We start from the raw sequence: 26,748 nt of genomic DNA on the forward strand, positions 1-26,748 counted from the left end.
AGGTTTCTATAGATCTATCTCTTCTGAATTCTTGCTTCAGTGGGACATACACACAGATAAGGAGTCAGCTGAGCTGGGTTGCTGAAGCCTATCTATTGTTTTTTAGTAATTGCCTTGACAGGGTCCCTGCTTCTTACCAGAAATCTGAGAAAAGTCGCATTAGTCATACCCTTCTAAAACCTAGTAGTGGCGGGGCACAGTGGCTCACGCCTGTAATCCCAGCACTTTGGGAGGCTGAGGCGGTGGATCACCTGAGGTCAGGAGTTTGAGACCAGCCTGGCCAACATGGTGAAACCCCGTCTCTACTAAAAATACACAAATTAGCTGGACTTGGTGATGCACCCCTGTAATCCCAGGTACTCAGGAGGCTGAGGCACGAGAATCGCTTGAACGCAGGAGGAGGAAGTTGCAGTGAGCCAAGATCATGGCACTGCACTCCAGCCTGGGTAAAGAGTGAGGAAAAACAAACAAACAAAACAACCTACTAGTTAGCTGTCAGATGGACCACAGAGGCTGAAGAAAATGACATGAGTATGATGAAAATCTAATACTTTTAACTGTGAAAATCTTTCTGGTCAAAAATTTTCACTGATAACAGCATAATGTGTGTAAAACATATGCCAGCTAAGACTGGTAAAATCTCTAAATGTGTATTTTCCGCAGATGACAAAAGCAATTTACAATATTAAAATCCATGTTCAATATCTGTCTTCCATCCTCTTCTCTCTCACTCCCTGTCTCTGGCAACTTGGTTTTGCTAAACCTATGCAGCTCATCAAAGACCTGAGGATTCTGTGACTTTTAAAATTAACATAGGCTTCCATACCTGTGGCAGGGCTGTGAGAACACAGTAGACAGCCATACAGTGGATTAGATTGTGCTAGAAATTGTGGAGATACTCTTTTAAGGTTGTGGTTGGGTAGCCTGAAATATTTATGAAACATTTTACACTTTGGGCAGAGACTAATGTCTGGTTTCTCTCCTTTTTTCATCAAACATCTCTAAAGAATAGCATATCAGTATGGAAAGATTCCTTGGAAGACATTTTGTTAGTCCAAAGAATTCGATAACTAGAATTATAGACTCTCAGGAAGTCTATTTGGAAGGGACCATAAAGATAATTTATTCCAATTACTCAGCTGTTTCCTGAGTCTCCTCTGTGGCATTCTCACTGAATGAGCCTTAAACTCTTGCTTAAACTCTTTGGGCCTCTGCTTCTCCTTATTACAAAGATAAAATTTGTTACTTCGTACCTTCCATTCACTGATCTCATTTCTTTGGGGCTATACAAAATATTCTAATCCCTTATGAACTTTCACCTATTTGAACGTAATTCTCATTGTTTCCTCATATTTGACTTCCCAGGGGAATTCTGCAACTTCCTGCTCACTTGAGTCTTTCTCTCCTGAAGGCATTTAGTTTATCCACATCCCATGATTGAGCTGAATGTAATATTCAGGGTGTGGGCTAACCAGCACAGAATTGAACAGTAAAAAGTAAAATTTCTAAAAATGATTATTTTAAAATAGACTAAAATAAATTAACTCTTTTGGTTGTTTGAAAGGCACATCTCACAGCTACTTACTTGTATCTCTATATTCTTCCTGCTTACCTTCCTTCTCCTAGCTACCTTCTTTGGAAAGTACTCTTGAGAAGTTCATTAGTCATCTCCAAATACCAACTACAGTGTTCTTTCAGTCCTTATTTTCCTTGAAGTTTCAGCTATCCTTTAATCATTCATTTTTTTCTCAAAACTCTAATCTTCCTTAATTATTGGAACATTCCACTATACAGGTTTTCCTTATATCTTCCTATCCCTTAGTTAAATTTCTTCAATATGTTACATATAACAAACTCAGTCCTTGGACTTCTGCTTTTGTTAGTCCTGTACTTTCTGCTTTGAAGAACTCACTCTTATTGCTTGTACTCATCTAATTCCAGATATCTCTTGAATGACAAATGTTATTGCTTTTCCCCTTAAAACAACAATTTGTTATTCCCTCCCTGTCCCCCAAACTATTTCCTAGTTTGTTACCTAGTTTCAAAAGTTTTGAAACTATCATTTTTTTTTTTTTTTTTACTTTTCCTTACTCCTATGCAGGCATCAGAAGTAGTGATTCTTTGAATTTTCTTCTATTTATTCTCTTTCCATTACTTACTCCAAGTACTTCTTAATTAGATTTACTATCTATGATGTTTCTTTTTTTAATCTTATTTTTCACAATCACAAGAGTAACTATTTTTAAAATGATACAACCTTATTCATTTCACTCTGTGTCTCAAACTTTGTGAAAAGCTTCCAGCTGCCTGAAGAGGAAAATATAAATTCCTGGCTTGTTTTTCTTTTTTTTTTTTGAGACGGAGTCTCGCTCTGCCGCCCAGGCTGGAGTGCAGTGGCCGGATCTCGGCTCACTGCAAGCTCCACCTCCCGGGTTCATGCCATTCTCCTGCCTCAGCCTCCCGAGTAGCTGGGACTACAAGCGCCCGCCACTGCGCCCGGCTAGTTTTTTGTATTTTTTAGTAGAGACGGGGTTTCACCGTGTTAGCCAGGATGGTCTCGATCTCCTGACCTCGTGATCCGCCCGTCTCAGCCTCCCAAAGTGCTGGGATTACAGGCTTGAGCCACCGCGCCCGGCCCCTGGCTTGTTTTTCAAATCCATTTATATTCTCCTTTTCAAACTGCCGTAACAGCAAAATTGCCTACTGCACCTGGAGCATGGCATGACAGCCTTTAACCCTTTGCCCTTCTTTTACTTGTAATTCACTCAGCATATCAACATCTTATCCATCTGCTGTGACATATCATATACCACTACTCCCTTCCCCAGGAAGTTATCACCTCTACTTTCTCATCCCACGATGGATTATGCTGTCCATCTAAACTATTTTTTGTAACTTAGATTTTACTTAAAAAATTGCCATGTATACATATATCACTATATATATTGTAAGCTACTTGATTGCAGGAGCTCTGACTTGTGTTTTTCTGTACACCCCTTATTGCTAGACCAGCGCCTTGCAAACATTAGGCCTGCCATGAGGAGTTACTGGTTGATTGGTTGGAGAGGCTATCATAGACATACTTGTCAAAGGATATTACTATATATTTCTTTAATTAAAATGTTTTACTTCAGAAAGTATCCAGTCTTTCTTGACGGAATCATATACATATTAACTTATAAAACAAATATTTGGAAACTGAGGTTTGTGACTGAGAGATTAAAAAGGGTGACACTTCTGAAGAGCAGAATCTGGGATATGAAGATGAAAGGGATTTTATAATTATAATCTGTTTAGGCAATGGCTGGGATATGTTTTGTATCTGGAGGATGGGAATCATAATAATCACTTGTCTTATGGGCCTTTAAAAAACATATCCTTACTCTTCCGCTTTTTTGTTGTACTTCTTTCCTTTACTTGCCTTCGCCCTTTTTGAGCCTTTTGGTTTTTCACCACTGATTTCCGATTCTCGCTTTCCTTTAACTTTGTCCTTTCCTTTGTCACCTTTTGTGTTTTTATCACCTTTTTCTTCTTTACCTGGATCTTTCTCTGCATCTCTCTCCTTTTCTTTATCATTATTTCCTTTATCCTCAGAACTCTCCTTCTTTTCTTGGGCTTCCTGTCCTTTTAGTATGCCTGACTCACTCTTCTTTAGTTGGGATTCTGGTGTTTCTGGTATGCTCACTTCAGTGTTCTTTACTTGGGATTCTGGTCCTTTCAGTACACCTGCCTCACTCTTCTTTTCTTGGACCTCCTGTTCCTTTGGCACATCTGCCTCACTGTTCTCTATTTGGCCTTCTTGTCCTTTTGGTACCTTCAACTCACTCTTCTCTACCTGGGCTTCCTGTCCTTTCAGTACAACTGACTCACTCTTCTTTACTTGGGCTTCTTGTCCCTTTGGGACACCTGACTCACTCTTCTTTACTTGGGATTCCTGTCTTCTTGGCACACCCATCTCATTCTTCTCTACCTGCGCTCCCTGTCCTTTCAGTACAACCAACCCACTCTTCTCTACCTGGGCTTCCTGTCCTTTCAGTACAACCAACCCACTCTTCGTTACCTGGGCTTCTTGTCCTTTTGGTACACTCGACTCACTCTTTACTTGAGATTCCTGTCTTCTTGGCACGCCCATCTCACTCTTCTCTACCTGGGCTTCTTGTCCTTTCAGTACAACCAACTCACTCTTCTCTACCTGGGCTTCCTGTCCTTTCAGTACAACCAACCCACCCTTAGTTACCTGGGCTTCTTGTCCTTTTGGTACACCTGACTCACTCTTCTTTACTTGGGACTCCTGTCCTCTTGGAACACCTGACAGACTCTTCTTTATTTGGGCTCCCTGTCCTTTTGGTACACTCATCTCACTGATTTTTAGTTGGGTTTCCTGTCTTTTTGGTATTCTAGCGTCACTGTCTATCTTGATCTCCATTCCTATCTTGTCTTTCTCTAAATCAGTGCCTTTTCCTTCTCTTTCTGGCTCCTTTATGTGTGTTGATTTCAAGGATTCAACAGAATTTGTAAATATGATGTCATTCTTTAGTGCTTCCTTGTTTTCTTCTCGGCTATTCTGAGACCTTGCAGTGCCTCCACTTTTTAGAATCTGGATTTTGGAACAAGATTTTTTTGCAAGTTCTTCATCCATGTAACCTGTTAATATAACTGAGCATACAACAAAAGGGCATGATTTAGATAGCAAGTATTTTCTCTTTATTTCTATTTTTTTCCCCCTTGATACTGGTTCCTTTTTTTGTCTTAAAACTGACAAACTGAAATTTTTCTGAATCTCAAGTTATCTAAAATGATGGCTCTCTATACATAAAATAATAAAAGTATCTATACAATTCTGGATTCTTTTCTTTTCTTTTTTTTTTTTTGAGACGGAGTCTTGCTCCGTTGCCCAGGCGGGAGTGCAGTGGTGCATCTGCGCTCACTGCAAGCTCCTCCTCCCAGGTTCACACCATTCTCTTGCCTCAGCCTCCTGAGTAGCTGGGACTACAGGCGCCCGCCACCAAGCCCGGCTAATTTTTTTTTTTTCTATTTTTAGTAGAGACGGGGTTTCACCATGTTTGCCAGGATGGTCTCGATCTCCTGACCTGGTGATCTGCCCACCTCGGCCTCCCAAAGTGCTGGGATTACAGGCGTGAGCCACTGTGCCCAGCCAAATTCTGGACTATTTTCAATAATTTGGAAGACTAATGAGAGAAAAGGAAATGTATTGTAAATGAACTGACATTTGTTCAGTGGATTATGGCTAATGAATGCTTAGTGGCTAACAGAGGATGTATTCTGAAAAGAAATAGAATTTATTTTAAGGAAAAATTGTGGGAGGAAGCAATAATTATATTTCTCAAGATAGAAAAAGGAAACTCAAATATGCTTTCCATATTGAATAAAAGCATATCTTATTATGCAGTACTAGCTGATAATTACTAAGTGCTTATCACATACCAAGTACTCACTGTTCTAAGCACTTTATGTATTAAATCATTTGATACTCACAACAACCAGGTAGGGTATTATTAACCTCATTTTACAGATGAGGAAACTGAGGCACAGAATGCTTAAAGGAATGTGAATAAGGTTATGTAATCAGTAGGTGGTGGAGCTGGGATTTGAACCTGAGTGGTCAGACTCCAGAGTTCGGTTTTGATCATTACCATAGACTACTTCTTGCAATATCTGCAAACTCTGCAAAAATTTCAGGTCCTTTGATCGTGTTCAGGTAAATTAGCTGTTATGTCTCAATTCCTGTGTGATTTAACAAACTTGAATTTATTAGCTTCTGCTAGGTATTTTTTATTTGCTTTTTTTTTTTTTTTTAAGTAATATGGTTCCTTAAATTAGGTAAAAGAAATATCTGAGCCACCAAGGAGTTGTGTGAGTTCTTGCCATGGAGCAGAGGCATGTCTTGCTTTGAGGAAATCTAATATTTAATATTTAGTCTGGTAGAAATAATACTTATTATAAAAGCTGAATCAGAAGACTTAGGCTGGGAGCGGTGGCTCACACCTGTAATCCAGTACCTCGGAAGGCCAAAGTGGGCGGATCACTTGAGGTCAGGAGTTGGAGACCAGCCAGGCCAACATGGTGAAACCCTATCTCTACTAAAAATACAAAAATTAGCCAGGCATGGTGGCGCACACCTGTAACCCCAGCTACTCAGGAGGCTGAGGCAGAAGAATCACTTGAACCCGGAAGGCGCAGATTGCAGTGAGCTGGGATCACACCCCACTGCACTCCAGTCTGGGTGACAGAGCGAGACTCCATCTCAAAAAAGAAAAAAAAAAAAGAAAAGAAGAAGACCTAGGTTTACTATTTCTGCTATCCGGGTTTAATGGGTTTATTAAGGTAAATCGGTTAATCCTCAAAGACTCACTGTTTTTATATTTAGTTTGATCTGCTCACTTTGTAGAGTTTTTAAATATTATAGACAAATGTTAAAGGAACATAGCCTTTGGAGACAGACTGGTTCAAATCCTGCCTGCCACACCTGCCTAGCTGGGTGACCTTTGGCAAACTTTACTTTCTGTCTGTAAAATGGGGGCAATAGTAGTAGCTACCTCAAAGAGGTGTTATGAGATTAAATAATGTTATCTAAATAAAAGCACTCAGTACAGTGCATGGGACATAATAAGCAGTCAATAAATATTGGCCATTACTACTTCCCAATGAGATAGTACAGGAAAAAACTCTCTAATTCAATCAAGACAAGGCATTCTTAGTTTCCAACAAATAATTTACATGAGTGGTTGATTGTATTACAGGAACATTTCTTTTTTTTCTTTCTTTTTTTGTTTTGAGACGGAGTTTCGCTCTTATTGCCCACACTGGAGTGCAATGGCACGATCTTGGCTCACTGCAACCTCCGCCTCCCGAATTCAAGCGATTCTCCTGCCTCAGCCTCCCCGGTAGCTGGGATTACAGGCATGCGCCACCACACCCGGCTAATTTTGTATTTTTAGTAGAGATGGGGTTTCTCCATGTTGGTCAGGCTGGTCTTGAACTCCTGACCTCAGGTGATCCACCTGCCTTGGCCTCCCAAAGTGCTGGGATTACAGGCGTGAGCCACCACCCCCGGCCAATTACAGGAAAATTTTCTTGCTTAAAAATGAATTATGGGACTTTTTCGTTTTTTACGTTTAGGGTTTGACATTTGAAAAATTGGCATACACATAACTTCAGAATTTTATCAATTATAAAAATGAGGCACACCTGTATTAGGTAAGAAACTATAAATCAAAAGGGTTGTTGTAGTTCAGTGTTTTATTATTTTCAGCTGTTGATATCTAAATAAAAATAACATTAGGAAAATTGCTGTAATGTTTTCTGAACCTTTTTGTATATTTCCCCCCTTACAGTCCTTCATTAAAATATGGTACTGACATTTTATTCTAGACAATCAATTTTCAATTTCCTAATGAAAATCAGTGGTAATATATTTCAAGCATTGCTAAATTGAGAAAAATAGTTCAGAATATTTTGATCTTCGACAGCACTACCAGTGGACACTGTTTTGTTTTGTTTAGGGGTATGGTGGTGTGGAATGGTAAGATCATGCTTTTCCATTGAAGCTTCTAACCTTAAGAATTTCATAGAATGTAATCCTCACATAAGCTGATTTTTCTTAAGTTATGAATATTTTTAGTTTTACTATCTGTTGGGGGTGATTATTTGCTATTGTGTGTAATACTTCATGACTCATTTTAACCTAAATTTACCTTCTAAATTATATAGGTTTTGTAAACCAAAATTAAGTATTATAGGATTTCCTGAAGCACCCAGTGTTTATTCTAGCTGCACCTTTCCTAATTTCACAGAATTAAAAAAAAATTGTTCTTTCTCCCACTACACTGAAAAATATCTCTAGTTACTTCTAATAGAATCTTCATACCCTTATTTTAATATATTTGCTGTCATCTTTTAAATCTTATATTTAATTAACATAGATTAGATTTACAGGATTTATTTTTGAGGAATCCAGCTATCCCATAAAGTGAGGTTCACTTTTATTTCAAGTTTGCATTGCAAAAGTAAGCCACAAATCATTATTCCACCACATTCTAAGTTCTTTTCTTCCTTCTCCCAGATTTCAAGATAGTTCATACATGTTTTCCTTCTCTTGGACCTCATAATCATCCTACACTTACAGTGTAAATCTTCATGATATAAAGACTTGGAAGCCCTGGCTGCAAGTACATTTATTGCAGGCAGTAGCCCATACTACAAAATTTTAATACAATCAAAAGATTTAATCAAGACTTTGGGGATCATCATAATACATTCAAGCTGATTAAAAAGTAATTATCACAATTTTTAAATTGGATTAATTTTTGTTAAAGCTAAAAGATATCATGAAATAGCTATCACATTAACAATTCTATCTAAATGATACTTAATGTAGAAAATAGAACGTGGGCTTTATTAGGAAACTAATCTTAGGTTCTTAATCCAGTGGTTGGCAGGGACAGCACAATTGGATCTAGACCGTAAAAGATCTCTTCAGTATCAGAGGGATGAATCATTATAGTTCTCAGGCTATGAATTATATTTTAAAATATCATATACTTATTAGTTGAATAAGGAAGTGAGAAATAAGAGACTCAGTTTGCTGGGATGATGATGGTTGTTGGTTTAATCTGTCTTAAACCTTTCTTTGAACACTGAATTAAACCTTAACCTCTTTTTTCTAAAAATATCAATTGGGGCCAGATGCAGTGGCTCACACCTGTAATCCCAGCACTTTGGGAGGCTGAAATGGGAGGATCACTTGAGGCTGGGAGTTTGAGGCCAGCCTGGGCAACATAGTGATACCCCCATCTCTATTTTTTAAAAGAAATAGAAAAAAAATCAATTGGGAAGAATGTGTCTGAAAGATTATATCAATATGAATATATCTTTTACAAAAATTTTTTAGAAAAGATTAAATGGATTTTTCTCTGGCAACTTAAAAAATTAGTATTCATTAAAAATTTATTACCTCTGGGAAGAGACTTGGCCTGTGATCCCTTCTCAGAGCCCTTGTATTAGTCAGGGTTCTTCTGAGTCAAGTTGACATATAACATCAATTGTCAGAGCCCACCTTTTCCTTTTTTTTTTCTTTTTTTGGTAAAAAACTCACAAGATCACAGTCCTATCACTTTTTCTATGTGAGGAGAGCATTTGAGGGATGTTGACACATTATGATTATTCTGAATGCCTACTGTTTCTTGTACCATGAGTCAAAAGAAATTAATTTCCCTGGCTGGGCACGGTGGCTTGCGCCTGTAATCCCAGCACTTTGGGAGGCCGAGGCGGTCGGATCACCTGAGGTCAGGAGTTCGAGACCAGCCTGACCAACATGGTGAAACCCTGTCTCTATTAAAAATACAAAATTAGCCAGGCATAGTGGCACACACCTGTAACCCCAGCTACTTGGGAGACTGAGGCAGTGGAATCACTTGAACCCATGAGGCGGAGGTTGCAGTGAGCCAAGATCGCGCCATTGCACTCCAGCCTGGGCGACAAGAATGAAATTTGTAAAAAAAAAAAAAAAAAAAAAAAGACATTAATTGCCCCTTTCAACTTCATCTCTCTGCCTTCCTCTCCCTCCAAACCCACTCTCTTTCTAGTGTGAACTGAGAAAGAAGAATGAGGCTTAAACATGATTAAATATAAAGACGTATTTTGTGTTCGTGTCAGTGTTTGGAATGTTTGAAATGCTTGAAACATGTCTCACTAGGTTTAAGTCTTATTTGCTTCTTTTGATCATATATTTACAGAATTAAAAGTTATTATTCTGCTTTGTTTTGTATGGTTTCCTTGCTTGAAGAGCTGAGCCATATATTAAATAATCCCAACAGAGAGAAATCTGAATCCAGAAAACAGTTAAAAAAGTCAAACATTGATTTAAATGTGGTCTTCTATTTTTAAAAGGATCCTTTTGTGTACATTTAATTATCCAGCTTTTCTGTAGATGTATATTTGTATTTACAAACATTCCATCAAGTTTCATGACTAATCACAAAAAATGCATTTATGATTCAGTGTAGGAGGCAATGTGTTAGTATGGGAAGGGTGTGTATTTTGGAGATAGGACATCCTGGGTTTAAATACTGACACCAATGTTTACCAAGTCTTTAACCTTGGGTAAATATTTGAGTTAGTTTCCTAATCTGTAAAATGGGGAATAATAATAGCTACCAGGCAGGGATATGGTAAGAATAAGAGATGCTACTTTTGTAAGTGCCTAGCACAGTGTACAATACATAGTCAATACTCAATACCTACTGTCTTTCAAAGGTAAAGTTATTTATAAGGCAACAGAAAGTAGAAGGGATTTTGTTTTTAACTAGTTTTTTTTCCCCCTATTAATATGATTCAGAGGGACTTCACCTATAACTAAAAAAGAGTTCAAAATTCCCAGCAAAGAACCAATGGAATTCAGAAACCAATCTTCCTTTCATTATGTTTTGCTGAGAATCAGGGAGGAGATTCTTTTTCAGAGCCTAGAGGATGGCCAGAGATTGTGGCAGTCTTTCATATGAACTTCACCTCTTCTACAGCAATCTCTTAAAAAGTAGTTCTTTAAAAACTTGGGGCCTGGCATAGTTGCTCACACCTGCAATCCCAGAACTTTGGGAGGCTGAGGCAGGAGGATCACTTGAGCCCAGGAGTTCAAGATCAACCTGGGCAACATAGAGAGATCCTGTCTCAAAAAGAAAGGGGGGAAGAAAAACCTTGGAAGTTTCTGGAAGATAGGAACATTCAAATTAGCCTTAGAAGCACAGGTCTCTATTTCAGGAGTAGAAACAGACAGATCACAAAAGAATTATAATAAGCAATGTAAAATATCAGAGTTGAGAAGAGATATGGAACTTACCCACAGGAGTCAGTGCTAAAAACAAAACACAAAAGAAAGATCAGTGGGGATTTTCTAACTCAAGAAGAACCCACCTTCCAATAGTATCCTTCCTAGGTGAATTTAGAAATAGGACTTGGAGGGAGCATAAAACTCTCTGTTTCATCCTCAGGAGTGTTGCTGGCCAATGCTCCACATCCCACTCCACACAGAGGATTGTCTTTAGGATGCCATTTAGTTAATATAGGGATTTGAAATCTTGGGTAGGTAATATCAATTCTACTGAAATTTAAACTATTGCATTTCCTTCCTTTCTTTGTTCTTTCATAAGTCTTTCACATGTCTTCTGCAAAACAGTTTTTTGCTCACTGTTCTGGTCAGTTTGAAAAATGTGTATTGTTGGTCAATTACCAAAATCACCTCTCATCCTGACACATACTCTTTTTGTCAATCTTAGAGGATTTTCTTTTTTATTAAAAATTATTTGTTGCCAGATTATAGCACAGAGGAACTAGGCTCTGTTGTGATAGATTAGCTGGGAATATATGCTACCAAAAATCTTTGGTAGTAAATAACTAGAATCAAACACAAGGCCATTATACTTTGTTACAAAAGGAAAATAGATAAGAAGAATTAAAACTGAAATATGAGGAAATCACTCATTGAAGAAATTTTGACTGCTCTAAGGTAGAAGAATTTGTAATACAAGAACATTTGGGAAAAAGAATGTAAAGGTCCTAGGCACAGAAATAGGTAAGTCAAGGAAATGATCCAAACTTACTGATTTTTCCAGAACTGTCCACTGAAAGAGACAAAGGCAAACACATCAGTAGGTACTGGGCTTTCCTGTCTTCCCAGTCCCTAAGCTTCTGCATTGAATGGGATCATCTGCATCATTAACAACTAAATTTCATTTATTTAAATGTGAAGAAACTTCATTTCCCCTCCCCCTTCTCTTTGCCCAGTGTAGTTTACAAAGACCTTGTGATAAGCTACTTTAAATCACCTTTACTTATCGTTGACCATTAGCAATTTTGTCTAGAATGTCAAGATTACAATTTATAAAATATAGGACATCTTGCTTAGAAGATGTGTGCTAACATTATTTTTTGACATTGTTTGATACGAGTTTTTTTTAAATATTTTTTTTTGAGACAGGGTCTCAATCTTCCAGGCTGCAGTGCAGTGGCACGAACATGTCTTATTGCAGCTTCCACTTACGGGGCTCAAGCGATCCTCCAGTTTCAGCCTCCTGAGTAGCTGGGACTACAGGTGCCTGCTACCACACCCAGCTAATTTTTTAATATTTTTTTTTTGTAGAGACAGAGTTTCACCATGTTGCCCAGGCTGGTCTGGAACCCTGTGCTCAAGTGATCCACCTGCCTTGGCTTCCCAAAGTACTGGGATTACAGGTGTAAGCCACTATGCCTGGCCTGGTGTGAAATATTTAAGGTAAAGTTGTTACCAAGTACTGAAATATAGGTATATCTTTTTTGTTGATGTTACTTGATAAACCTACATAGAAAGCACAAAATAGGTTGGCACAGTGGCTCATGCCTGTAATCCCAGCACTTTGGAAGGCTGTGAGGCAAGCGGATGGCTTGAGCCTAGGAGTTCAAGACCAGCCTGGGCATCATAGTGAGACCCCTGTCTCTGCAAAAAATAGAAAATAATTAGCTGGGTGTGGTGGCATGTGCCTGTAGTCCCAGCTGCTCAGAAAGCTGAGGTGGGAGGATTACTTAGGAAGTCAAGGCTGCAGTGGGCCATGATCACACTAGGGCACTCTAGCCTGGGTGAGTGAAACTCTGTCTTTAAAAAAAAAAAAGCACAAAATAATAAGAAAGCATGAAATTGTAAGAAGCATAATACCAAGATGGTTTACCAGAGATAAATATGTTGAGTTAGGGTATTTAAACCATAGAGTGGGAGTTGGCAAAATACAGCCCATGGAATAAATCTGGTATGTTGGCTATTTTTGCATGTCCTGTTAGGTAAGAGTGGATTTTACATATTTAAATAGTTGAAATAATAATAATAATATTTTGTGGCACATGAAAATTGTATGAAATTCAAATTTCAATGTCTAAAATGGTATTTTATTGGGACATATCCATGCTCATTCTTTTATATATTGTCTATGACTGTTTTTGTGCTACAACAGCAGAGTTGAGTAGTTGTGACAGAGACTTTACGGCTTATAAAATTTAAAATATTTGGCTGGGCATGGTGGCTTATGCCTGTAATCCAGCACTTTAGGAGGCTAAGGCAGGAGAATTGTTTGAGGCCAGGACTTTGAGACCAGCCTAGGCAACACAGCAAGACTCAGTTTCTACAAAAAATAAAAAAAAGTTAGCAAAGCCTGGTGGCACACATCTGTAGTCCCAGCTACTCAGCAGGCTGAGGCAGGAGAATTGCTTGAGCCCAGGAGAGGAGGTTGTAGTGAGCTATGATCACACCACCGCACTCCAGGGTAGGTGACAGAGCAAGACCCTGTCTCAAAACAAAACCAAAAACAACAAACAAACCAAAAAACCACAAAAACCCAACAAACTAAAACAAATATAAAACATTAAAAATATTTGTAGAAAAGATTTGCTCACCCCAGCCCTGCAAGAAACTAATGTATTAAAAATACATTAGAAACTTACTAGTGTGAACTTGAGGTATTCCTGAAAATCAAAACAAGAAAAATAGGTTAGTGATAGCATTTTTGAACAGAAATACAGTTCTTTCCCACTCCCAATTCCCTAGTTCTTTTTTCTAGAGTACCATAACAACTTCTAGCAGAATACAATGAAATATGATGAGACAACAGATCCCTTAGTGTGTTATAAGAACCTGACACCTTTTATCACCTTTATGACTCTCACTGTGGTCCAACTTATTGTTGTCTCTCTAATTGAGCTCTCTGATTTCACCCTTGCCTCCCAGTCAATTCCTAGTAGGGCAGTTAGTGGGACCCTTTTAAAGTGTCAGCAAGACTCCAGCTTAAGATCCACCAATGGTTCCCCATCTTGATTAAACAAAAGTCAAAATCACAACACTGGCTTTCAAAGGTGGCCCTGGAAGATCTGTCCCTCCAAATCTCTCTTATAGCTTCTTTTATGTCACTTTTCATTCTGTTCCAGCTATATGGTACTTGCTTTCTTGCTTTTCCTCAAATGGTCTGGAAATGTTCCTACCCTAGGGTGGTTTACTTGTTGTCTTCTCTGATTGAAATAGTCCCCCCTCAGATATTGCCTGGCTAATTGTCTCACCTATTTCATGTTCCATCTAGTAGTTCTAGCAATTGCTGAGAATGAGGCATTAAACTTTCCAACTGTAGTTGTGGAGTTTTCTGTTTCTCTTCAGTTCTAGTGGGTGTTTTTTTTTTTTTTTTCCAGTGTGTTTTGAAGCACTGTTGTTTGGTGCATACATACATAGGATTTCTATGTCTTCTTGATACATTGATATTTTTATCATGATATAATGTCCCTCTTTCATCCCTGGTAAATTTCTTTGCATTCAGGTCCACTTTACCTGATATTAATGTAGCCACTTCTGCCATTTTTTTTTGAAAAAATTAGTTTCGTGGCATATATTTTTCATTTTTTTAAACTTTTATTATTAAATTTGAAGTGACTTTCTTGTAGATAGGATATAGTTAGGTCATGTTTTTAATATACTTTGGTAATCTTTTAAAAAAATTGGTGTATTTAGACCTACACAAAATAAATTCATGTGATTTGCCTGATTGTTATGAGAGGCAAGTCCCAATTCTTTCAAGGAGGGGAAGTCAGAAAAGGCTTAATCTCTGCAGCAGTAGTGGTACAAGTTTAGATGTAATAAACTTTACGGAGGAAAAGACGAAGATCAATCTTTCCTTTTTATCTTAAATTCTATTTTAGTGTTTTCTTTGTTTGCAGTCTGTTCCTTCTTCGACTCCCATTTGCTACATCTTCTCATTTTTATTATTTCTACCTTTTATCTTTTGGAGTTTTGTTTTGTGACCCTGTGACTTCAGATTGTGATATAAACTTCTTAGTGTATTTTTCCCGTGGTCTTCCCAGCATATTTTGCCAGCATTATTTCTTCTTGCTTCTCTTTTGCAACTTAACTCTCTAACCAGAAGAACAACTTGTTTTTGGTCCTTTCTATGTGGTTTCTTGTTTCTGTGGGCCTTTTATTTATTTAAAAGACAGAAAGAAAGAAAGGAAGAAGAAAGAACAAGTGAATGAACAAAAGAAAGAAAGAAAGACCCAAACTAAACCAAAATAGAAACCAAAAACAAAAAAATGTCAGTACAAATAAAGGAATCGAGATGCTACCAAAGACCAGAGGAGACTGAGAAAGACAGTAGGAGCTTACCAGTTGCTATTGGACCATTTGCTAAAAATAAAACAAATTACTTTAAAAAAAAATTATGTACTGAGTTCCTATTGAAAATCCACTTGGAACACCAGAAAATAGACCTTTGGGAAACATTAAATCTTCTAGGAATATGCTATCTCTTATTAAGTCAATTTTAACTCCACTTTAATAACTTAAATATCCAGGCCATTTTGAATGGCCCGTATGATGGGTTATATGAGTGAAGGCCACTTTTTCCTAATGAAATAAAATATTTTTTCAAACATTCTTAATCTAGGTCACATTCTTTCAGGAGACTGGTTAATAGTTAAAGGTTACTAATTTACGTTATCTCTTCATCGTCTTTTTTTTTTTTCTCTTCCTTTCACATCTCTACCATTAAACCAGCTCTCACTGTATTTTTTTTTTTACAGTACAGAAAGTTTATTTGTAATTATGTTTTAAAATGTTTGTAATGATAATTTTTCTGTATTTTTTCTTTCTGATAATCTCAAATTTAATCAGAATTTTAAAGCTGGCTTGGGAAATAACATATGTTAGAAGAAACCCTTCAGATATTTTAGGATACTGAAGAGCAGTAGAATTAAGAGAAAAGGAATTTATATGTTAGGCTTACATCTTGCTATGACTGAATGTTTATGTCCCCCTCAAATCTGTATGTTGAAGCCCTAATCTCTAATGTGATGGCATTTGAGGTGGCGCCTTTGGGAGGTAATTAGGTTATGAAGGTAGCGTCCTCATGATTGGGAGTAGCGCCCTTATAAGAAGAGACATGAGAGAGGTTGTTTCTGACATGTGAGGACACAACAAGGCAACTGTCTGTAGGCCAGGAAAACCTCCCTCACCAGGAACAAAATCAGCTAGCACTTTGATCTCAGAATTCCCGGCCTCTAGACAGTGAGAAATAAATGTTTGTTGTTTATCAGTTTATTGTATTCTGTTATAGCAGCCTGAACGGACTAAGACACACCCTTTGCTAAAATACCAACAAAAAATAATGTGATTTTCTTTGGACATGGAGACAAAAGTTCTTACTAGCACATTTCCCAGAGGTATTAGAATAGGGCAGAGCAAGGATATTATAACGACAAACAAGAAATCCTAAGAGCTTACATTTTCCGATCCTCTTCTATAGTCCTACATCTTTCATGGTGAATATCTTTAGAGTGCGAAAAATGCAGTTGAGTTTAGCACCTTTACTTTTTCTTTTCAGTTTTTATGAGAATTTAAAACTCTTCAAGAGTTAGTAATACTTATTTTAAGTTTTGCCTCTTTTACTTTTTTTCCTATTTCAGTCTCTAGTCTCAAAATATCTGTTCTATTCTTCACGGTTCATTATATTCTTCTTCTAGATTTCCATTACTAAGTTTACTTATTCCTTGCCTTACTGTGGCAGGGCAGGTCTCACTAACACAGGCCTCCATAACAACAGTTTCAGCACTGACTGAGGGGTTAAGTTAAATATTAAAAGCTGATAGAGCCAGGCTGGACTGTAACAAGCCCACCAAGAGTTGGCCTAGGCCTTTCCTGGGCCTTGAAGCATGACAAGATTACGAAGGAATTCTTAACAGGACCCATTTAGGATTAAAACAAGTTTATTGGGGGATCTGAAGAAAATCCCCAGGCCTCCACAAACAAGTTTATTGGGGGTCTGAAGGAACTCCATAAACCTCCATGATTTAGCAGGAGACAAGATAAGGGTAATCACCCCAGCACCTGGACCCATTTAGATTAAGTAAATTTACTGAAGCTCCAGAGGAAGGTCTTCAGGACTCACTTCTTAGTCATAGATTAGAAGAAGTTAATCACTTATGTCTTTAGACGAATGCACACTTACACGTAGACATATAGCTTAGAAGGTATATCGGCTCTGGAAAACTTTGTAATTTTGAGTTGGTCTGGCAAAAATTTCTAGGCCTTCTCTCTGTACCCAGTTACATAAATAAAAACTATCTTCTTTCCCAGTTCATCTGCATCTTGTTATTGGGCCATGAAGAAAAGCAGCCCGATTCTCCTACTTCAGCCTCCCAAGTAGCTGGGATTACAAGTGTGTGCCATTCAGCTAATTTTTGTATTTTTAGTAGAGACAGGATTTTACCATGTTGGCCAGGCTGGTCTCAAACTCCTGACCTCAGGTGATCTGCCTGCCTCAGCCTCCCAAAGTGCTGGGATTACAGGCATGAGCCACGGCGCCTGGCCAGGTCATATGTTTTTTTAAAGATCTGTATTGTCAATAAAAACTGGAGGCAAATTGGAACTGAGAAACATTTTTTTCTTTTTTAAGTTGCAGTGCTTGCAAGCTAGTCCTGTCTTCAGAAGAACTGGCTCACTTAATCAGAGACATAGCAGGAGTTTAAGGGGCATAATCTATAAAGTTAGTTTGCTGATTATTCTCATTGGTGGGAAAATAATTCTCCATCATGATTATATATTGGCAAGGGTCACAACACATTTGTATGACAGTGAAACAGCAAAATAACTAACATGAACTCTTTTTTTGTTTAAGGGACCTTTACCCATTCCTGCATGTAGGCTGGGACAATTTTAGAACACTGAGATAAAATGCAGAAACAGCAATCATGTAATTTTTGAAACTAACTGTGCGACTAAGGGGGAATTATGTAAACATTAATTATGTTTTGCTAAAGATTTATGGGAGCATTGTGACCTGACCAAGGACAAAGACATTCCCAACCTCCTGTGACTCTTGCTGGCACTCAGATCTCTGTGTTCCTCAGTCATCTCTTGATTTTAACTCCTGCGCATAGTTTCCCCATATCCCGCCTCCCATAGAAACCCTCCAGCCAGCCTGAAAGACATTAGAAGGATCGTACTTTAGAATGCTGGTTCTCCATCTTCTCCGTTTGCTGACTTTCCAATTCAATCTGCTTTTTTTTTTTTTGTTTTGTTTTTGTTTTTTTGTTTTTTTGAGACGGAGTCTCGCTCACCCTTGTCTCTCATGTCTGGCTTTTCAGCCGCAAGCAGTCAAACCTGGGTTTGGTTACTTAGATTTATATGTATCAATATTGTAAAAATCAGCACTAAAATTGTTTCTATTAGGAAGCCAGCAATGTAAAGCATATGAACTTAAGCCTTTATTTTAGGTTCCAGTGCTAAATGGAGCTATTATTAAATTTAAGAACATATAAGGCTTGTTGTCTGTCCCTCCCTCCTCCTCTCCCTCCTTCTCTCTCTGCCTTCCTTCTGGTTTTCTTTCCTTCTTTTTCACCTGCTGCCATCTTCAGTTTATCTCATGATACAAGGTTTTTCTGACTGTCATGAGTAGTGTCAAATGCTCAGGCAAAATGGATGATTTGGCTAGGCTAACAAAGTGTTCATTTTGTAGTATTTGCATTTTTTTAGTGCATTTTCTTATGATTTTGAGGAAATTTTGCTGTCTCCCTACATTTCTATTTTGTTCCTTGTATTGTTAGTGCTTTTTCTTTTCTTTATTTAATTTTGTTTCAAAAAATCAAAATTGTTTTGTTGATTATTTTTAAATACTTTTAATTTCATTAATTTTTGCCTAATAAAAGTAGGACTTTTTATTATTGTTTCCTACTTTTGAGATTTTTCTCAATCATCTTGAGCTCATGTTTAGTTCATCTATCTTTATTAATGAATAGTTTCTATTAAAACCATTTACCCTAATAATTTCTCTCTAAATGATATTTTGGCTATATCCTAAGTGCTTTAAGTAATGATTTTATATTCACTTATTTCTCTATATTTGGTAATTTCTCTCACAATTTTGTTTGTAACCTGTGGATTACTTGGATGTATGCTTTTTTGTTTCTAAATATGTATATGTTAATATTTTTTGTTATTTATTTCTCTTTTGTTGCCTTGCGCTCAGAAAATGTGATTTCTGTTATGTTGAAGTGTACTTTGAAATTAGTTGAGGCTTGCTCTAGTTGAAGGAATTGGTGGTCAAGTTAATAACTTTTCCATCCGTGCTTGCTTGGTAGAATGTTCAGTGTACATCACTAGATAAAGCTTTCTAAAATATGTCAAAGCCTCTCTAGCCTTACTAATTTTTGTGTTTTATTTATTTATTTTATGAGAGAAATGTTATTGAAATATCTTTCTTTAGTTACAGGTATCTTTGTTATTTTGTCCGTTTTTGTTTTATGTATTTAGAAAGCTATGCTATAAGCTCACAGCTTTCACTTATATTTTATCTGATATTTGCACAATTATATCAAGTTTTGTTTTGTTGTTAATTGCCTTTTTTTTTTTTTTTTTTTTTTGAGACAGAATTTCGCTCTTGTCACTCAGGCTGGAGTGCAATGGTGCAATCTCGGCTCACTGCAACCTCTGCCTCCTAGGTTCAAGTGACTCTTCGGCTTCAGCCTCCCAAGTAGCTGGGATGCCAGGCATGTGCCACCACGCCTGGCTAATTTTGTATTTTTAGTAGAGAGGGGTTTCACCATGTTGGCCAGGCTGGTCTTGAACTTCTGACCTCAAGTGATCTACCTGCATTGGTCTCCCAAAGTGCTGGAATTACAGGTGTGAGCCACTGCACCCAGCCAATTGCCTGGTATGTTTTAAAATTCCTTCATTAAATTTTTCTGTGTGTCACCTTATTTTAGGTATATTTCTTAATAGAGTTTAGCTATTTTTCTTATTTTTTTTACAGGAAAATAAAAAAATTAAAAAAGTTTAACTTTTAATTACATCTGAGAGTTTCTAGCTTTTAATCTATGAGTTTAATCTACTATTGTGTAATACTATGTTAAGCGACATATTTAGACTTTTTTGACCCTCATTTTAAAAAAAATTTGCATTTGCTTTCTCTTTTTCTTTTTTCTTGCTTTCTTGTGGATTAATATTCTTTCTTATTTTTATTTTCCCTATGGGTTCAGAAGGTGTATGTCACATTTCTATTATATTAATAGTTGTCTTTTATTTTTGCCCTAAATATTCAAATGTATATATTTAATAAGATGAAAAGTTAATCAGTACATCTGACCTTTTGTCAAATAATCTTAGTTCATAATCATTAGCCTTGTCTCTAAGGTTTTTTTTTTTCTAAAGCTTTAGGTCTACTCATTTTAAAGCACACTAATATATTTCTCCTTCACTCTCTCCTTCCCTTTCTTTTCTTCCTGCATTTTTTTTTTTTTTTTTTTTTTCAGACAGGGTCTTGCCCCTAGACTGGAGTGCAGTGGCATGATCACGGCTCACTGCCGCTTTGACCTCCCAGGCTCGAGCAATCCTCCCACCTCAGCCTACTGAGTAGCTGGGACTACAGGCATGCACCACCACACTCAGCTGATGTTTGTATTTTTTGTAGAGACAGGATTTCGCCATGGTGCCCAGCTTGGTCTCCAACTCCCGTGCTCAAGCAATCCACCTGCCTTGGCCTCCTAAAGTGCAGGGCTTGTAGGCATGAGCCACTGTGCTCAGCCTCTTTCTGCTTCTTTTCCTTCTCCTTCTCTTCCTTCTTTTTCTTCTTTATAGTCAACATTTTAATTTACTATCAGGTTTTGTTGATTTGTTTTCTTACATATGTTTCTTGGTTCTAACTTCTTTTTGAGTTTTTACTCAAAAGTAAACTCCCTGAAGTATGTCCCTTTGATAATTCTTTCACTGGGGACCTGTGTTTAATGAGATTCTATGCTCTTGAATATATGAAAATGACTTCATTTCATTCTTACTCATAAATGATAATTTGGCTGATTGTTATCATATGAGTTTATAGTAATTTTCCTTTGGTCTTCTGATGATATTGTTCTTTTGTATTATTTAAAAATTTTTTTTATTTTTAATTTTTATGGGTACATAGTAGGTGCAAGTGGGTACATGAAATATTTTGGTACATTCATACAATGTGTAATAATTTGTAGTAATCACATCAGGGTTAATTGAATATCGCCTTAAGCATTTATCATTTCTTTGTGTTACAAACATTGCAATTATATTCTTTTAGTTGTTTAAAAATGTACAATAAATTTCTTTTGACTATAATCACCCTGTTGTGCTATCAAATATTAGATCTTATCCATTCTATCTAACTATTTTTGTACCTATTAACCATTCTCAATTTTCCTCTCTCCTGACTACCCTCCCCAGGCTCTGGTAACCATCATTCTACTCTCTATTTCCATAAGTTCAATGTTTTAATTTTTAGTTCCCACAGATGTGTATGGACATGTGAAGTTTGTCTTTCTATGCCTGACTTATTTCATTTAACATAATGACCTTCATTTCCATCCAGGTTGTTGCAAATGATAGGGTCTCATTCTTGTTTGGATCTCATTCTTGTTCTGTTGTATTCTGGCACTTATTATTACTAATGAGATGTCTAGTGTTAACATGATTTTTTGGAGGTGATCTGCTTCTCCGGTTGTCTTTATGATTTGCTTTTTAATGTCTGTTTGTCAGTTTACTACACTGAGTTTTGGCACATGTAAGTGTGTGTGTGCATGTGTATGTGTGTATCTGTCTGTGTGTTTTAAAGTTATCTAATTTCAGCTTTCAGTGGACCATTTTGATCTGAGGACTTATGTCTCTTTTCTTCTGGAATATTATTAATTATTATGTTTAAAAATATTACCTGACATTTATTCTTTTAATTCTCTCTTATCAAATTCCTATTACACTTGATCTTATTCTATTTACACCTCTTTTTCATATTTTTAACATCTTCTGTGTACTATTTTGAACTGAGATTTTCAATATCTTCCATGTACTATTTTGAACTGAGATTTCTTTAGTTCTGTTTTCCAGTTTACTTTTTAAAACTGTGATTAATAATATATTAGTATTTATATATTATCTAACAATTGTTTCAATTTTAATAGCTTTTTTATTTTCAAGATTTCAGCTTGGTTCTTTTTAAAATCTGCCTGTTCTTTCTTCAAACTATCTCTCAAATACATATATATTATATATATATATAAAATATATATATATACATTTCTTTCTTTTATCTTTTTAGAAAGGGTAGTCTTTCTTTTATCCCCCAATAGGTAAACCACAACCTAGCAGAACTCCAGCCTTTCGTGGCCTTTTCATGCTATACTAGCTGCCATATGCCATATCAGCTGCCTTACTGTTTAAAATTTTACTATCTCCTTCACCTCCTCCATTTAAGCATTTCTTCCCTCCTATGTTATCAAGGTTACTCATGACGTTCACTTTGCAAAATTCCTTGTCAGTTCTTACTCCAAAAATTTATTGCTTAGCTGTTTTTGATACTGTTCATTCTTTCCATATTGAAATACTATCTTCTCTTGAGTGCTGTGAGACTCCCCCTCCTTTGCTGGTTCTCCTTCTATCTCCCTGCTCACAACTTCTCTATATGCTCAGTTAGATTTTTCTCTTATTCTAAACTTCTAAAACTGATTAATCCTTACCCCTTCATTTTCACATATACCTTTGGTTATCTAATTTAGTCTAATGGTCTTAAATGTTATCTATATGCTGATTACTGTCTAATTTATTTCCCACCCAATCTCTCCCTAAATCTTCAGACTCAAATGTTTAATTGCCTTTTAATATGGAGTATATGCTTGGATGGGGAACAGAATGTTTAGTGGGATTTTTCTTGTTACCCCCAAATTGACAAGTAGGATCACAAAGCTGAGGAAAAAGAGGCTATAACTTCCCATTCTCCTCCTCAGCAAACTGGGGTGAGACAAACCCTCAGGAGGGATTGCAGCATTGCCAACTCCATAATTCAAAGCGAAAGGATTCCTGAGGCTGTGCACTGCAGAGGTGCTGCTCACTGGCCTTGACAGTGATGGCCAAATTAGCTCTCCTATCTCAAGTGTCACCCTTTTTCCAAGCCAACGTAAGCAAACAACTGTAAAGGGTAGGAGATTTAAGAGTCTTTGGAGTTGTGAGTAGTTAACACAGGAATGATGTTGTAGGGGAGGAAGGAATTGTGCTTTCTTTTTCTGAAGGCAAATGGGAAGCACTTTGAGATTTGCTTACAGTGATTGGGGGTATCTGTGAGAAAGGATGTGTGGCAACCCATCTCCTGGTGAAATAGTGGATTTGTTGATTTGTTTTGTGCCTATCTGAATAGAAGGAAAATAAAATTGGAGAGAGACAGCAGTGCAGAGTGTCCTTGTTCTGTGACAAGGATGCTTGAGCTTCCTGAGGGTTCATTGAGCAGTGCAAAATACATCCTGGCTTGAGCCTTCTTGCTAGTATGTCACTCAAGTGGGTGGCCTACTTGGTAGGGACATCTCTGCAGTACAGGCTATGAAGTATATTGCTGGAGAGGGAGCTGAGTGGCTCTGGAATAGGCAAGACTAGAGTCAGTACTCCCACATCAGGGACTATGCAGTGGAACCTCAGAGCTGGTCGAGTTCTTGTAGGTTCCTCCAGAGAACTCAAATATGTATTCTGCAAGACATTTGGGTGTCTGCTCTAGATGACATCAAAGGACAGTCAGTCTCAGGTTCTCAGAGGAAAGAACCTACAACTAACAGAGGAAGGAGATTGCATGCCCCAAATCCATCCTCTCAGCCTCAACAGTGGTAATTATAAGAACAGTGGGAATTACAGCAACAAGGAGAGTGGGCAGGAAGGGGAAGAACGTTGTATTTCTCCTCCCTATTCTGAGTCAGTGTGCCTGAGACTGGCCATTAGGAGAGGAGAGGGTTTTAAAGGGGGTGACTTGAGCATTTTAAATAATTTAGCGTAACTAGAAAATTATGGGTTCTAAGACATCAGTAAGTGACAGGAAGGAGATATATAGCAGAGAACATGCTTGAAGCCTGCTAAGGTCAGATTATTTAATTAATTAGTCCTAAATGTCCCAGGCATCTAGAACCTAACATATGCGAAGCTGAACTCACAATAGCATGCTATAAATCTGCTCTTCTTCCACGCTACCGAAATCAATAAATAGTCTTATTCGTCAAGTTACTTAGACCCCAAATCTAGGAGTAACCCTTGGTGTCTTCTTTTTCCCTTAAAATCACATTCAACTGAACAGCAGGCCCTGTTTCCTTTTCCCACCAAATAAATAAAATCTGAAGACTTTCTTCCCATTTCCACTCTGGTCACTCTTCTCCTTGCCACACTCACCTTTAGTTTCAGGCCTCTTAACTGGTCTTCCTGCTTCCTCTCTTGAGCCCTCACTCTCACCCCAGTTAATCCTCCACAATAACAGAGTGATCTTTTAAAATTATAAAGTAGACCCTATCATTACCCTGTTCCAGCCCTTCAGTTGCTTCTCATGATACCTAGAATGAAATCTGCAATTTTGATTAAGGACTGCAGGGCCCGACATAATCTGGCTCTTGTCACTCTGGCCCTACCTCCTGCTGCTTCCTTCTTTCTAGCCTGGCTGGCTGTTTTGCATCCCCATAGCAGGCCTGTGCATGTTGTACTTGTTCCTTTTGCCTGAAGCACAGTCCCTCTTCTATACCATCTTTCTTTAGTCTGTTACTCTTCTTATTTTTCTACATGAATTTATCAGCCTGACATTTACTGTATGTTTACTTGCCGTTATTTGCCTGTTTTATCTCAACATATAAACTCCTTAAGTGCAAGGACTTTGTCTTGCTCATGGCTATAGGATAATAGTGCTTAGGATAATGCCTAGCCTAGAATAGGCCAATATATATTTGTTGAATACATATATTTATTAAATGCATTAATATCTTTGAAGACTTTTTCTTTTTTTTCTTTTAGTGCTCGACTTGTTCAATGCTGTTAGGTTTCCTATTTTAGTCTTCTTCAGATTGCTCTAGTTCTATTTCTCTGGGTTGGAATTCTCTAATTTGTTGGGGGCTTGTGAGGTATCACTCACATGGTGCTGGATTGCCTCATAGATTTCATAACTTTTAGTAGTTACTTATTCCTTGGGGGCTAGCTTTCATGGATATTCTATGATATAAATACCCTGGATTGTGGATCTCTTCTTGCTGGCTATCATCCTAACTTCCTGGGTACACTGTCACTGAACCAGATCTCAGTTGTATTGACTCAGAATATTATGCACACTGCATGGGTAGCACACCTCCAGCAGGGCTCTGCACCCTGGACAGATCTAACTCTGGACCTTTGTGGGTGGCTCTGTTTTCATTCTTGGAGTATTTTGACTTCTCTTCATGGGGAGGTAGTGTATTTTCTGCTCCTGGCTTTACTCCGAGTGGTGTAATTCCAGTTTTCTACATGTTGCATCTTGAGGCTTTGTCCACCATCCTGGAGCAGGTGTTGAAACCCTCCCTTTGCTCCTGAGCTGCTACCTCTGTTTCCTCATCCCCTCACCATTCCTCCCAAGAGCTTAACTTTAGCTTTCCTTTCTTTATATGTGTTCCTATATTCAATTTCTGCTCCTTGGAAATCACTCTTACCCTCCTTCTTTATGCGTAGGTATGGTTGTGTATTTTTCATTTAAAACTATTTCTAGCCAAGACTTAGCCAGCCCAAAATTAGGTGTTATAACCCGTAGTTACTTTGGCATTCCATTTTTCTTTCTCCCTGCCCCTTGGGTCTTGGATTTTTACATTATTTCCCTGCCCATCCTCTTTGATGACTTCTCTGAAAAGGACACTATGCGTTTAATTTGGATTCTGGCTTGTAATTTCTAGCTGTGAGACCAATAATCCCTTCTCCTGAACTTTGGTGGGCCTTGGTCTCTGTTCCCAATTATAGGGCCCATGTGCAAACATAGACATCTGGAATTTCCAGCTTCATTCCTGGGTCTCAGCCACTGAGTATGTATTTTCATCTGTGCAGTGAGAATACTTAGCTGATCAGCCTGTTTGCTCAGGCTTCAGAAAGGTGTGTGGATGGGGATTTTGGAGAGACACTCACTAATAATTCTTTGCTGACAGTTCTAATTCTCTTCACTCAAATACCAACACCTTTGTCCTAACATTATTGAAATAAGTAAAATGTTGTTATGAAAACTATATCCAGAGTGTGTTTAGAAGGAACTGGAGGAGGATATATAAGCATGTTTGTAATCTGTTAGAATAACATAGATGTCTTTTATGTTTAAAAATTGGAAAATTTTACCTACTCTCTGGACTAAGTGAGATGCTTTGACAACTCTAGATGTGAATTCTTGCATGAAGAGGTTGACTGGAGCTGGGCAGCAGCTACCTTCTTCAGACTATGCGTGTTCTCCCAGTTTTACACAGTTCCCAGGAGACTCACCTCATCTCGCTCATTTACTGACCTGCCTGGGCTCTTTTGGTATCTGTGTTTTTAACCTTGACAGGAACTTTGGGTTTTAATATTAATGTGATTTAATTTGAGGCTGAGGAATCTCAGCTGGTATTGAGTTTGCTTAAATCATTTGTAACTGAGATATGTGAACCAGATTTGCATTTTGGAAGACTAGGACATAGTGTGAAAGACGGTTTCATGAATTCTATATTAAATACCATCATTGTCAGTGCTTGATCTGGTTTAAATATTGAGTCACTGTTGGTATGTGTTACCTTGGAGGTTGAGTTTAGAACTAAAATAATGGAGCTGGGCGTGGTGGCTCATACCTGTAAACCCAGCACTTTGGGATGCTGAGGTGGGCGGATCACTTGAGGTCAGGAGTTTGAGAACAGCCTGGCCAAATGAGGAAACTCTGTCTCTAC

General features: G+C 37.7%; 2 protein-coding genes across 2 annotated transcripts in view; one reads left to right on the top strand and one right to left on the bottom strand.

Moving 5' to 3' along the window:
* LOC112623144 overlaps nucleotides 1-26,748 on the top strand; it is an 88,513-nt gene that overhangs the window by 23,340 nt on the left and 38,425 nt on the right. The window lies entirely within an intron of this gene.
* C4H6orf10 (chromosome 4 C6orf10 homolog) overlaps nucleotides 3,097-26,748 on the bottom strand; it is a 76,965-nt gene continuing 53,313 nt past the window's right edge. Inside the window, exons 21-25 of the mRNA XM_025383354.1 lie at nucleotides 13,483-13,503; nucleotides 11,616-11,636; nucleotides 10,856-10,870; nucleotides 4,193-4,656; nucleotides 3,097-3,970 (exon numbers count right to left, since the gene is read on the bottom strand). Coding sequence (XP_025239139.1) covers nucleotides 3,380-3,970; nucleotides 4,193-4,656; nucleotides 10,856-10,870; nucleotides 11,616-11,636; nucleotides 13,483-13,503 — 1,112 coding nt within the window. The 3' untranslated portion in view covers nucleotides 3,097-3,379. The remainder of the gene's footprint in view (nucleotides 3,971-4,192; nucleotides 4,657-10,855; nucleotides 10,871-11,615; nucleotides 11,637-13,482; nucleotides 13,504-26,748) is intronic.

This window comes from Theropithecus gelada, chromosome 4 (assembly GCF_003255815.1).
Source record: "Theropithecus gelada isolate Dixy chromosome 4, Tgel_1.0, whole genome shotgun sequence".
Taxonomy (NCBI): Eukaryota; Metazoa; Chordata; class Mammalia; order Primates; family Cercopithecidae; genus Theropithecus; species Theropithecus gelada.